The 15,075-nt window shown below is 39.5% G+C and overlaps 1 protein-coding gene across 1 annotated transcript; it reads right to left on the bottom strand.

The window, feature by feature from the left end:
* On the bottom strand, positions 1-9,426 carry LOC140229121 (ATP-binding cassette sub-family B member 10, mitochondrial-like). The gene is given in 15 exon segments (XM_072309390.1): positions 1-174; positions 177-328; positions 875-953; positions 1,915-1,967; positions 1,969-2,093; positions 2,444-2,523; positions 2,912-3,121; positions 3,543-3,638; positions 4,494-4,617; positions 5,175-5,330; positions 6,142-6,276; positions 7,015-7,217; positions 7,982-8,194; positions 8,477-8,984; positions 9,322-9,426. Coding segments are annotated over 14 exon segments (2,121 nt in total). The 5' UTR covers positions 8,898-8,984; positions 9,322-9,426; the 3' UTR covers positions 1-100.
* Positions 9,427-15,075: the final 5,649 nt, after the last annotated feature.

Below are 15,075 nucleotides of genomic sequence, written 5' to 3'. Positions count from 1 at the left end.
TTTTCATTTTGTTAAAAATTTCAGTACTATGTCCCGGATGCCCAACTTGACGAAGTGTATACTTGCCATGTTTTATATCACTAATTTATGCAAAATTTGTTCAGTTGATGACGGTTTGTCTTTCCACTAATTTCCTGAAGATGCCATCTCGTATCGTCATCAGTTCCTCGTAGGTCCTGTCTCTGCGATCCCGCCAGCATCCAGCACGGCAATCATGTCGGCATTTTTTATGGTGGACAGGCGGTGGGCGATGGTGATCACCGTCCTCCCCACCATCAATCTCTCTAGCGCCTCCTGCACCAGATACTCGCTCTCAGCATCGAGGGCGCTAGAGACAAACAACCAAAAAAATAAATACTTTAACCCACTAAAGACTAGTCCAGAGTATACATGTACTGGAGCAGGTGTCTACGGAAAATGCGTATTATACCATGTCCTCAACGGTCAAAACAGTTTGAGCCACTTTTGACAATCTTTGTCGGTTGTGTGCAAATACTAGAAACATACATTTCCTGATGGAACCATTCTTCATTTATTTCTTTATTCAAGCACTGTGATACAAACATATATTTGAATAACAAAAACAAACTTAAAATTAAAAGATGAAAAAAAAGATGCTGAAATCATTGTAAAAGCAAATCTATCAGGGTTTGACAGAGACATGTAGCCATCATCTCTCAGGGAGGGCCACAATTCTATCTACACAGAATTTCCACCATGGTCCACAGCATTGCCAATATCTGCTTCCTCAATGCAGTCAAACTGCATAGAACTTTACTGCATGTGTGACGGTGTGACTGCATGCATAAAACTTGACCTTAATATGAAACTCTGTGACTGATTTCCTAGAACTGACAAAGAAAACGGTGCCTACCTTGTTGCTTCATCAAGCAGGAGAATCTTGGGGTTCTTCAAGACTGCCCTCGCTAGAGCTATCCTCTGCCTCTGACCCCCTAGAGGACACCCGTACAAAAAATGACAAGTGTGACAATCATTTACAATGAAACTTTTAAGATGTCAGTTACGAATCACAGAACATTCAGATTTACTACCTGCATAAATAGATACCGCTCACAAATGTTGGTCATGATGATTCAGACTCAATAACTATGGTACAAAGAAAGACCATACTTGTTCTCGTTTCTAGATTACAATCTATACATTCAATAACTGATGAAAAGTGAATACTGCAATTAATTTGGCTTTTGATAGGACTCTTTGATTGGATTGATTGATTGAACTGTATTTATTGAATAACATCTTTTGCAGCCAGGAGGCTGAATTGCGGACATCTTACAAGGATCATCATGAATACATTCAAATATACAAACATACATTAAAAATATTAACTATTGCACAATAAAGTTAACCTTGACCATTAACAACAACAACAAAAATAATAATACAATTACCAATAAACACACTGATACATAAATGATGAAGTCTTTCTTCAGAAATACTGCTCAAAGGCCAGTGTTTTAGGAGAGCGACGGAGACGGCAGCCTGCTAAGCGCGCGTCTTGATGCTATAAGTATGGAAATGGCAAACACTGTACTAATTGTATTTTGATTCAAAGCTGTAGCTGACAGAAAAGAAACCGACTCAGCATCAGTATCATAGATTCAAGGGAAGAAAACACTTTTCAAATGATACCAACTTAATAGCCTGTAGGATTGCCCATATCTGTACCACGGACTTGAGACAGTGTGTATAACACTACAAGGTTTTCTGTGCCAATCTCTATTCGAAAGCACACAAAGCATCAAGTTATCTTCTTTCTCCAAGCTCCTAAATGACAATATCAGGAAATATGCCACTGGTGTTTAAGTAAAATATCCACACATTCAATGCGTACAGAATGAAAGTTTCTTCACCCCCAAGTCCCGACCTCAAGTCTACACCAATTTTGCGTACCCGATAGCATGAGGCCCCTTTCTCCGACGACATGTCGTACTTGCTCGGGAAAGATGAATGAAGTTGTGGGCGTTGGCAGTCCTGGCAGCATCCTCTATCATCTCCATGGAGACCACATCTGGATCAATGGCACCATAGGCGATGTTTTCTCTGATGGAGGTTGAGAACAGAACTGGTTCCTGTGTGTATAGGGGAAAAATAAACTTGCATTTACCTAAGGTTTTATGATTCATCAACTATATGCTAGCATATGTGCTGTGAAACAGAGCAACCACAAGCTCTTCACTACAATCAATAACAACTCTATTCTTACAAGGGAAACCATAATGAAGCGATCATTAATCATTACATAAGTGGAGCAAAAGTTTATTAGTCATATTTTTCAGAGATTTTCTTTTAATGATCTCACAGGTAATGATGGCTTAATATCATATGATATGGTATATGAATTAACCGACTGAACTTTTCCCTCCCCCACCCCCCCCCTTTTCTTATCTCAGTGTTATATGACTTATTAGGGATACCATACCTGGCTAACTGTTCCAATCTGATGCCTTAGCCACTCGGGGCTTAGCGAGGTAACATTGGTGCCATCCAGTGTAATGGAGCCTGCATCATAAAGACAAGGCAAAAAGGCCATAGAAACACTCAAAATAACATCAGAAGCACTGCACTTAAGAATATGAGAAAAACATGTTAATAACCCCCCCCCCCCCAAAAAAAAAAGAAAAAAAGAAAAGAAGAAAACATGATGTACTCCATTAGTTCCCTATGACTTTTTTTCAAAGCTCTGTTTGTTGATTTTATTTCTCCACTTACACTAATGATCACTTGGTTTTAGTAATCAACACATACGACAATCTCAAAAAATATGCCATCAATACAACACAGACCTAATGCCTGAAAGGACCGTCCGTTTTATGGCACACAGATTGTAGATAGATAAATTAACTCTCATGTACAATGAAAATAAAACAAAAACATACTGGTCACTTACCTGTGCTGGGGTCGTAGTACCTGAGAAGCAGTGCCCCAAGGCTGGACTTGCCCGAACCGCTCGCCCCCACCACAGCCATCACAGATCCTGCCTTGACCGACAAGTTCAGACCCTGGAAGATTTGGACGTCGGGTCGCATGGGGTAGGCAAAGCTGACCTCGTTGAAGTCTATTGCACCTTTGAGCATGGACGGGTCTAATCTAAGGCCACCTTCAAGGACATACACAAATACTCCAGAATAAGGCAACCCTTCCAGATGTTCATATAGATATATCAAGCCTAAACAATTTGCATTTCAATCATATTTCATAAAAGTATGCAGGTTTCCATGTGCAATGAAAATTCCACACAAGGACTGAAAGCTCTCTAATGCAGCCAATCAAAATGTTGTATTTATGCCTATATGCCTACACATATCACCCAGTAGCCTGAGAGAGTTGAATGATTCATTTTTCACGTATCAGTGGATGTTACATGGCAAGAATGAATGAGGGTTTAAGAAAAATTAAACAAAATACAGTTGATAATGATTACAAGGACACACGATGGACATGCTTATGAGGAGATGTGACGAAGAAACAAACACTTCAAGCAGTCATTCCGGTCGGACCAACTGAGAGAAAGCACTCACTTGTAAGAGGTATGGCAGGTTTTCGGTCGACGAGTTCCCACAGCCGTGTGCTTGCACCGAGTCCCTTCATCAGCTCTGAGTAGAAAGAGCTCAAGCCTGGGTGATAAAAATATGCATATATATATATATGGGACAAAATTACTGGGAGCAATACCCGACTTCCAGAAACTATTGGTGTTGGTGTTCTACAGGAATCATAGATGGATGTGGTGTGTAATTGTAATGATTTGTCATTCAGTGAACAAAGAAAAAAAAAAAAAAAACACATCAGCAGAGACAGAGAACACCTTACAGTGAAATTTCCTACTGTCATTCAGTGAACAAAGAAAAAAAAACAAAAAAACACATCAGCAGAGACAGAGAACACCTTACAGTGAAATTTCCTACCTACCAAAATAATATCTGAGTATATGTGTAATTTCACAACCTTAAAGCACTCTCGTTTATTGCAAAGGTTACTTCTGGAAAACAGCTGTTTTAAACAACCCATTTTGTATCCAAAGGTTTCTTTTGAAATCACTGATTGCTGCAGAAATATTCATGTCAACATATGACCAAAAGATCAATTCAACTGCTGCCGAGTGTCACACCATGACATCCTTCAAATGTTGGCACACCACAAAACATTCACCATCATTACCACAACCACCAACATTACCACCAACACTACCACCATCACAACTCCAACACCACCACCACTAAACCACCATTGCCATCACTACCATTCCCACCACTAAACCACCATCTTCTCTGACACTATCATTACCACCACCACCACAGCCATATACCATAAGTAAATGATGGCTGCTACCCTTTAAAAGGGGATATTTCTTTACATTTTTACAATCCCACTTTTATTCAGGAAAAACTCCTTTCATTGAAATGACAATCTCAAACATTAGCATGCACTTAATCATGAGCAAATGAAATCATGACTGACCTCCTATTGACCACCCACATAGGCAGCGTAGAGCAGGAAAGCTGACAGGTCGCCCACAGTTATCTGTGATGCTGTCATCATGTAGCCACCATTGTACAGCACTGTCAGAATAATTAAATTCCCTGAGAGTCCCATCTGGGGATAGCAACATGGAACACAGCAACAAGTTAATTCAGTTTCACTGTTTCAATCCTTAAGCATCTCTTCACAGTGATGGTTAAGTACAGCCCGGAAATAATATTAGTGGCGTGCAAATCTCATGAGCTCTCTACACCAGGACACCTGATAACACTGTATTTTCAAATTTTGAGAGTAGATCAATATCCCCAAACCAATAACTCACAAAAATAATGTCTCCCATAACATTAAAAAAAAATTGTACATCTTATGTGGGAATCACTCATTTTTCTCTTAGAAAGTAATAATTCTTTCACATTTGGTCAATGTGGTTCTTGATCACAAATTCAACCAGTAGCATGCACAGAATTGTCCTACAAGTTTGAATCATACAGAGTGCTTGCAAAATGTATGGTATGTACAGCATCTTTTTTTCAAGTAACAACTAACATATCCATAGTTGAGATCTCACTGAAATGCCTCACAAAGAACAAATAACACTCCTTATCAGTACAAAAACAAAACCAACCACCCATCCCCCCCCCCCCCCAAAAAAAAAAAACCAGAACAAAAACACACTCACCTGTTCCAAAGAATACTGAGCTCGCCAGCGCCTCCTTCTTGGTCATTTGATACACCCCTTCCACCATCCTGCTGTAGGCACTTTCCTCTCGCGGCTCATGTGAGAATGCACGTACAGTGCGAATGCTGCTGATGCGCTCTTCTGCAACCTAGCAACAAGTTTGAGAATTCATAGAAGTGTTCCTCACTTTGCACATCGTGACAAACTTTAAAAAGTACAATCTACAGGCCAGTAGGTTTTGCCGTTTAAAGTGTTAATCAAAGGTCTATTAGGGCACAAACATTGTTTAAAATGATCTTACAGCAGCCCAAACAAAAAGTGAACCAAAACGATAAAAAAAAAAAAACCTCTTTGAAATGATAATTCAATACACTGTGTAAGCAGGATGTTTATACAAATGAAAGCATCAGATCTTCTTTACTGTGCTTAGCACTGTGATCATGCACATGAGAACTAAGTATTACAGTCTCATCATAGTTTGGGAAAAAAATATACTTTAAGAGAACTTAAAACTTTGTTTTGAATGATAAGTGAGCAACAAAATGTATTTTCTAGCCAAGTATGAGATAAGGCAGACCATTTGGATGTAAATAACACACTAAAAATGTTGTTTAGACAACTAATCTGGTAAAGTAAAGTGTGTGTGAAACATTCAAATGTGAAATAAAGTAATAAACACCCTTTTTTTCACGTACCCTTAGTTACTTTGGTTTAATAACTGACAGTAACATTTTTTTTGTGTGTGTCTGCGTAACAACTTTTTTTCTGACAAAAACTTGCTATCTATATTCATTTACCTCTCCTTTGAGGAAATCGCAAAATAAAAGAGAAACAGAAACAATACTGAAAAACATTTGGGATGATTCTCTATATTACGATATACCTTGATTTCATATTGGTTGGTGGAACAGTTTTTGAATCCTGAGAGTGAAGCAAACCCTACCAAAAGTAAAAATTACCTGGGTGGCACTAGCCAAGGAGTCTTGGACCTGTTTGGACAGCGATCGGACGTACCTCCCATACAGTATGGCCAGTACTGAGAATGGTGGCACAATGGATAGGACCACAGTGGCTAGCTGAGCCGATGAGTAGAACTGCATTAGTCACACACAAAGACGGGGAAGGATAGTAATGGACAGTCTTAAGATGATGACAATTAAGAACTGACCCGATCACTGTCTGGACAGTCAGAAAGTACAGACTATAGACAATACTACAACGTGTAATATTTAAGTTCTCATTGTTCAACAGATTTCACACCTGTAAATAAAATGGACTTGCCCTGGCCCCTCCACACACATGTACTGAAAGATACTACAGTACGCAAGAAAGCAAAATCACAAAAATTGGGCATAGAAGTTTTGTGCAAAATATTTGGTTGTGGTTGATGAGGGAAATTTCTTCACAAGACGCACCTAGTATGGATGTCAGAAGTTCTTATCTTAAGATGTGGAGGGACGGTATATATGTGTAGGCACAGAAATTGCACAGAGTTCAGCCTTAACCCGTTGAGGATGGGCTGATTTTGTTACAACGTGCATTTCCCATAGACACTTGCCCAAGTATACTCAGGATCTCATCCTCAACGGGTCAAGGATCCCTGTACAGAGTTTGAGCAGATAAACACTCTTTGCAAATCTGATAACCAAACTGAAACAAGTTGATTTACTTGGCGACCAAAAAGGAAAGAGCTTAAATCATTTGTGTATTTCATAACAATTTTTTATCTCAAATTTTTAAGACATGTCTCTATGGGAGATTAACTAACGGTGCGAGATCTATCATGCATGCACGGACGCTATGGAAGTAACTGCAAAGCACTTCCCTCTTACCATCATGCCAACACCTCCGATGACCTGCACCGCTGACCTCAAACCGTCTGAGATGTTTGAGGTGAGGGACTGGCCGATCTTAGACGTGTCCGTTGACAGCCTGTTGATCAGTTCACCTGTCGACGTCTTGTCGAAGAAACCCACCTCCTGGGCTACGATGGACTTGAACAGCATCTCTCGTAACCTCTTGATGATTCTCTGGCCTGGGTGAAACATGATGAAATGATAACAGTGCATTCTTGTATATGTCTGGTGAAGTGCAGGAACACATCTTTCTTCTTAGGCTTTCTACCTTCATTTGAGTCGGAAAAAAAAAAAATAAAAAACTAGGAGGTAAAATATTCACCAGATAAGATACACCAAAAATGTGTGTGCCCTTCTGAAACAGTATCATATGTTATGTAATGCAGACTTGCAATGTAGTATATAGCGTATGTCCAAAGAAACAAGATATTTCTGACTGAATTTCAAGCAAATTAATTGGCGTTTTATATTAGACGTTTATACCTTAGAACTGTGGCATGTATAACATAGAGTATGAATAACTAGCAGAAAAATTTATCAACTCAACGTAGTGTGAAACAGTCCAGTCAGTAAGGTCACTTAGATCTTCTGGATTGGACCATGAAGAGCTGTGAGTACGATCCAGATGACTTTGAAATTAGCACAAACAATATGATTCAAATGGTATTGGGGCTTCAGTCTCCCTGATTACACTCATTTTGATCTGACAAAAACTACACCAGTCTGCTCAGAGTGGACTGCCTAAAATTTGAAATTTGCAGAAGGCCCTCACTGTCTTGTGTGCCTGCTATACCGTAATGATTAATGACGTATTGACACTACTTTGTTTGAAATTTTTTTTTTTTTCATTTCACTTTGGTGTTATCAAAACAGTTAAGCTCACTCTGCTATTGAGCAGAGTTCCCTATCATGTCAAACCTGACTCTATGTCCATGTGTCTTACCAGAAGTCTGCATGAGGTAGACACGCCCAAAGTTTGCCAAGGCCCCCACCAGGAAGATGCCCGCCAGAAACTTGCAGAGCATCTTCAGACGCTCCATCATCTCCTCTTTGCTGCCCTCACTCTCCGAGGTGTAGATAACGTCGATCAGCTTCCCGAGGGCGAAAGGCACAGATATAGTGACAGTACTGGAAATGATGAGGAGTCCAATGGCAGCTACAAGGAAACAAGGCATAATAAGAAATAATTTCTTAAATGGAAACAACTGGCTCAGTAGACATATGTCAGGTTGTCGTATTCTATCACACAAGCAATTATGGAAAAACAGATTATCAGAATCTGCACACATTGCCACTGAAGATAATTTTTTTTTCTCATAAATTATGTTAAGGAGATGCAAGTGTATACTCATAAAATTCATATTGTATACCAGTATTAAATGAAAGATTTTGCCAGACTTTGATGTTCCTCCCTTGGCATTTTCCACCCAATACTGACCTACTAGTCTGTATCTCTCAGGCTTTGCCATGGACAAGAGCCTCCACACCTCTGACGTTTTGGGTACAGCCGCTGTCTTGCTCCCAGATTCTGCTGCATCCGACACGCCCTTAAGCCTCCCTTCCATCCTGCCAGCTGGTCTCCTCAAGGATTCGTGCAAGTGCCTCCTCAAGCTGGCTGGCAACAGCCTGTGCCGCAGACTGTTGAAGAGTGCGTCACCCTTGAGACAGTTTCTGCTAAACTGACGCAGGGAGCCATTCCACATAACCTTGGCAGAGGCAGAGGGAGCCTGTTTGGTTCCACTCAAAAATGCTCTGAACATGCACAGGTCCTGCATTCTTGAATTCCTTGTGAGAGCAAGGGAGTGATATCTGCATGGAAAAATGCAGCGTAATGCTGCAGAACTATTGGCAAGATACATCCTTCTTTGGCAGTTGTCCACTAGCTTTGCGATGTGATGCAGTTTTGTAGCTCTAGGCCTCTGGCTCTACATCATCCAGTCCACACACTGCAAGCAAAGAAAAAATTTTAATGGGTGACTGATTAGACAATATTTATTATGTGCATTTATAGAAAATTAATAACCTAACTCAGCCAATCTCAATCTAGAGTTGGTTTTTTTAAATAGAAATAAAGAACATGAGAGTTGATTGGGAAACATCTCTAGAGTAGGGAATCATGCATCAAACCAATCCAAGTTTTAATCTAACTTTGGCTAGCCCTTCAGTACTGCTTTAATTTAATAGGCAGGGACTGAGACTCGAGAGGGTCAAACATGTTACCATTTTCCAGCATGGTCCAATTACAGTAAATCTTCGCTCTTATAAAATAATGCACTTGCTCACCGAAATACTGTAGTCTGTACTCTTGCTTGTACGCCGGGCAGCAGAGCGAACAGAACCGGCTTCTTTCTACTAAATTCTCTGACGTTATATACTACTGCAACTAGATCTACTACCAAGCTGAAGCCAGCGCCCAACTACTTCTTTTCTTGATCTCCCAACTACAGATGTAATTTACGTGACGAGCGCGAGTAGAACCCCACATCAACACTCTCACAACAGCCAGGATCTGGGACAAGGAGGCAGCAGGATCCCGGAACGGCAGAGACACCAGCGAAGCTCGACGGCCGATATACCGGTATCTGTGGTATGATATGTTCAAATAACTTCAATTCAAGTAGTTGGCCACTTCTGGCGTTTTCCTCCGGTGCTCTAAAGTCTTATCTTGTCCCCTCTGATCTCTGTCTGACTGAGCAAACGTGTTACATCATATCGCTTACCGTTCCTGATGTAATGACAATAGTTCTTAAGCCAGCTGGTTGGCTCTATACGCAACTGAATACAATCGGTAGTGGAGTGTTGTACGTATACAGTACCGGTATCCGTACCTGCGAACGCTGCGGCCAGCTAGCCACCACACTCCCCGTCCGGCCCGCCCGCGGGTCGCACCACGCACCAACGTAAAACGCGCTGCATGCTTCTTCCATCCCGATCCCAGGCCCACTACCCCTGCCAGACCACACCTCCACCAACTAAACCTTCACAACTTGACTCAAAGATCGCACACTCAATACCTTTGGCTTTGTGATGCTCCCCACGTACTCACTTCACCGGCCACAAGCCGCGCGCGGCCATTTTGTCACCCCAAATTCCACATTTTCATGCGCTTACCGTCTCTCTCTTATCATGCATAAACATTTCCCCCTCGTCGATCAGCCAATCAAATGTTTGATCTGAAATAATCGCCAATATCTTCCTCGTGTCATACTCATTCTAACAATGCCAATTTCATGAATAAAATATCAATCCAAACATTCAAAAAAGTCATTCAAAAATTCCTGTTTCCCATCAATTTGATCTTCAAAAAATTTAAGGGTTTTTTTATTGATTGATTAAAAATTATTCAAAGTTTTTTGCTGAAAATCATTGATATAATTTTGATATTTATGATTTTCTCTTCAAATTGGCCATTCAGTTTGCAAGTCTAATTGGGTAGAACTTTTTTTACGTGTGTCTGAAGTTCGGCAACAAATAAACAGAGTTTCCATCGTTTTTGACGTCGTGACCGTTTTTAGTCAATTTTTGAACATCCATGTGACGCTGAAGTGTAATTCTTCGCACCTCTTATACAGTACGATATTACCGATGGCTTTATCTGATTGATTTAGTTGATTCGGAGAAATAATCTTGATTAGAGTGATCTTCAACTGAGTTTAAAAGCAGCATAATCGTGTTTTGATCGGGACACGCATCTGGAGTACGCCGGTGCCGTTGGGGCGACGTGCAGGTGAGTTTCCGTTCGCATTCGATGTGAGCGTGGTCCCATGCCGTACTATGCGCGTAGTGTACGCGTCAAAAACCACCAACACAACTTGTAAAAAATATTAAAAATTCACTTTTATGTATTACGACGCATTTGCAGGTCATCTTGTCTTATTATAATATTCTGAATCGCTACCAATCATTTTGTAAGTGTTTGATCCCTAACTTTGACACACAGTTAGCTTTTCAAATGTGTGTGATGATGGACCATTCTAATATAGGGCCTATTGTCATTGACAATATCTCATCTGATTAGATATGAACATCACATTGACACATTGTTATGAATATATCATCATATTGACCTTACCTACAGTGCTATACCCATAGGCATTGGGACTTTTTTTTATAGTGGGGGGGGGGGGGAATGATTTTTTTTTTCCCCTGCGCCAGCTCCAGTGGTCATGCTTTTAAGTTTTAATGCATGAGGCAAGGGGTGTCGTATCTTTGCGTACCCGGTACCGGTAATTCGTGTACATGCATGTTGGCTTTCATCCGCAGGCTGCAGGCATGCTGGATGATTACGCTGAAAAGTAAAGTAAATAATAAAGATTTTTGAAAAAAGTTCTGGAGCCCTGATTTCGGGGGGGGGGGGGGGGAGGGGGCGCTGTATTTGTACAGTAACTACATAAAAATTCAAAACAATATTTAAGTAGTCAGTATACTGCGTTGGTATTTTCCTGCCAGATGTACACAGACTTGATCTGCATAATCATGAAATATCAATATTCAGTCTCTTTCGCATTCAAATTAACATCCTTTATAGACAATATTATTATTGTATGGATACTTGAGAATCACTCAATGTTGGTTCAAACTAGATGATGAACAACATGCACCCTGGAGCAAGTTTATTTAGGTACCTGTATCTCCTCAGTCCTTTAAATGAAATTTGATATCTGCATTTTTGATGTACTTAAGTGTATTTGCAATGTATATTAGGTGCAATTCTACTGCGAGAATCTAAAGGACCATCACCTGAGTCGGTGAATGCTCAGCCGATTTCTTCTTGGTTGTCTTCTCTGCTGCTTTCGAAGCAGCCATCACGATAACAATCGATGCAATACGTAGTGAGTCAGAGATTAGTGTTTGATTCATACTGAAGCAATTACAGTCTATTGTCTTTCTCTAGTTTCAGTAATCATAGATTTCCTTTGCATTCACTCATTGTTTGATCACTTTACTTTTTCCTGTTTCTGTGATAGGAAGCTGGGTTCAAAAAGATCCATTGTTCTTCGACTGATCAGAGATCAAGCTGGAGCTCGTCTGTGAGAGAGAAACGTCTCAGGTTGCTCCTTATGTTGTTAAGGTGGGAGTACATTCCTTCTCCCCCCTCGCTCACCCATGAGGCCAAGCCCAGCTCCCCAAAGCTGGTACCACGGGATAATGTTGTCTTCGACAATGTTGAGTTTTAATTTTCAAAAGGTGTAGTTCAGTTTTTGTGAAGTGATAAGGGAAGGTCACATACTGGCTTAGGCTTGGGTAATAGATTATAAAACATCTGACTTCTGTTGAGTTTTACTGTATAAGCTATTTATTTCACATACATAATTTCTTTGTGATTTTATCACTAGATTGGGAAGTTAGCAAGAGTTTAATTTTAGAATTTTAGTAATGTTTCTTTAACTATGAATAGACAAATATTGGAAAGGGAAATTTTATGAAGACTGACTCGTTAAGATATCCTCCCCCCCCCCCAGCAAAATACAACTTATACAGTACTAATGAAAATGACAGCATGTATCTACATTACACTGACAATGGTATACATGTATATCCTATGTTCTGTCCCCCCTCAAAAGTAAAGGAAATAATCTATACATAACACTGCAACAAAGAGCCTATTTAAAAGTAATTTGTATGATATATTTTATATATGAATTTATAGTTTATGTTGTCATAAATTACAAGCTTATATTAATTATTGTAATAAACAGAAAAAAATACATTACCTGTCCTAAGTTGCCATCCTTGAGAATTGCTGTTTTGTTTGTGGATTTTGCTATCATTTCTTTTACAACTTTGGCTGCCATTGCCTCTGTTTGAGATGGTGTGAGGTCATTGCATGTGTTTCATGTTTTTTGTGATACTGGTGATCATGGAGTGCTGCAACAGTAATCACCCATGTGTGTTTTGAAATTGATGATGCTTTTTAGTGGGGTCACCCTTGTTTTTTTAGTGGGGCCACCCTTATTTTTTTTTTTCCATGGCCAGTGAACAAACACTGCATATACCAACATGAGGATCTTGCTCCCGATTGACAACATTTGTGGGCATTTTTTTTTTTTTCGAGAGAATTCAATTCAATTCAGTTCAATTCAAGTAAAGTCAATTCAATTCATTTTTAATCGTCCAATAAAAACATCACAAGAAATTCAGTGCTGGATTTTTACATATAAATGACAAAACAACAAATACAATATGTACATAGAGAGAAGAAAACAACAAGAAATAGTACATGAAAAATAGATAAACAACCGAACACGTATGCAAAGTCAAACTGAAAAGAACAATCGTATAAAAACATGGCATGAAAACTGGCTCCATTGGCATGAAAAACTGTAGACAGAAAGATCCGTCTGTCTGGAGGAGTCTTTTATTTATCTACATTATTTATTTTATTTTATTCTTATTTATTTATTCTTATTTATTTATTTATTTATTTTTGACGTTATCGCTATCCTGGGGATCCGTGGTAACCAGACGCAGTCTCCACGGAACGTTTCCCTGACGACCAGATGCAGACCAATCTTTCGGTCAAGAAAAACTCCAGACACCTTCCCTGTTACTGCGTTCCCAAACTCTACCCCCCCCCCCCCCCATGTCAGCCAGTGATGCGATAAACTGAAACAACTCAAATCAGCTTGCCCTAAAATACAACACAGCATCCAAATCAATCCATACAAAACAATATCAGTGATTATATCATTATATAAATTTCTTTCCAATCCCACCAATATTGCACATAATCACTTTACAAATTGTGAGATATAATGATAACGAATAATCATTGCAGTTGTGCGTCAGAAAAAAAATATATATGTATATATATATATATGTATACATTGTATATATTTATATATGTTGTATATAAAAGGAGGATAAGCGGTAGAGAGAAAAAAAAAAACAAAGAGAAAGAAAAAATAAAGGAAAGGAAGCAGAGGTAAATAACATACGTACAGTATATCAATCATCATTGCTATGACATCATAGATCCAAAAACTGTAAAATCCCAAGATGAGGTGATGATGATAATGACCAGTCAATGTCAATGACTAAAAAGACGAAGATTATGATGGTAAAGCTGATAATGAAGGAGGCGATAATGTTGTCGTGCAGATGATAATGATGATGATGGAGTTGATTATGATGGTGGTGATGAAGGTGATGGTCATAATGATAATAATGGAGATAAAAACACAGGATTTTCAGAATATTTTTCTGTTTTACAGTATCGCCCATCCCATCCCATCCCATCCCAACAACTTTCCAGTCCATGCAAAATAAATCACCACATATTTACACCCGAGACAGATGGTCCCGATGGACATCCAAGCCTGTGTTAACACGGGCATGCATGGTGATATAAAGTCAATCAAAAAAAAAAATCTGCCCAATTAGACTTGCAATTGGAATTACAAAGTCAAAGAATATGAATCACTGATCAAAGAAAACACAAAAGGCACTATGGAAAAACTTTGGTTAATGTTTGAAATACGTTCAAAAATTGTAAAATAAAATGACTAAATATTGTGGAAAATACGCATGGGACTAACTGCGTTGGCGATGTGTTGAGACAGTGAAAGAAAGAGGGCTTGATTAACGTAATTTCATATTGTCACCATTATCTGTATGACAAAGGACGATGAGGGGTCTTTCATTTTTCATAAATCCACATTTTTGGACAATGTGACATTGAGATTATTTCAAAATTGCCGCCGAAAGGTAGTTCTCGATTTTTTACCCTAGTGAAAGCTGTACAGGAAGTGTGATTAATTAAATCGGCCGAAAGTGATCAGCGCCCCCACTCGTTGTCAGAGCGTACAGTGAGACAATATGGCAGCGCGCACGCTGTGTCCTTGAACGCGTACAGTAGGTGAGTACGTGTCCCGTAGTCCCACTTGTACATTCCCACGCACGCTCCTGATCCTCCAGCCTGTCGCCGCGCCGTCTGATGAAACATCAAACAGACAAGATAGAGAGGAGGGACAGTCACAAGTGACAAGACAAGGTTCTTCATAAATAAGAAGGTTTGTTCTTGTTGGTTCTTTACAG

The sequence above is a fragment of the Diadema setosum genome, chromosome 1 (assembly GCF_964275005.1).
Source record: "Diadema setosum chromosome 1, eeDiaSeto1, whole genome shotgun sequence".
Classification (NCBI taxonomy): Eukaryota; Metazoa; Echinodermata; class Echinoidea; order Diadematoida; family Diadematidae; genus Diadema; species Diadema setosum.
Note: the sequence above shows the minus strand (reverse complement) of the source record. Positions and strands in the feature narration are given on the sequence as shown.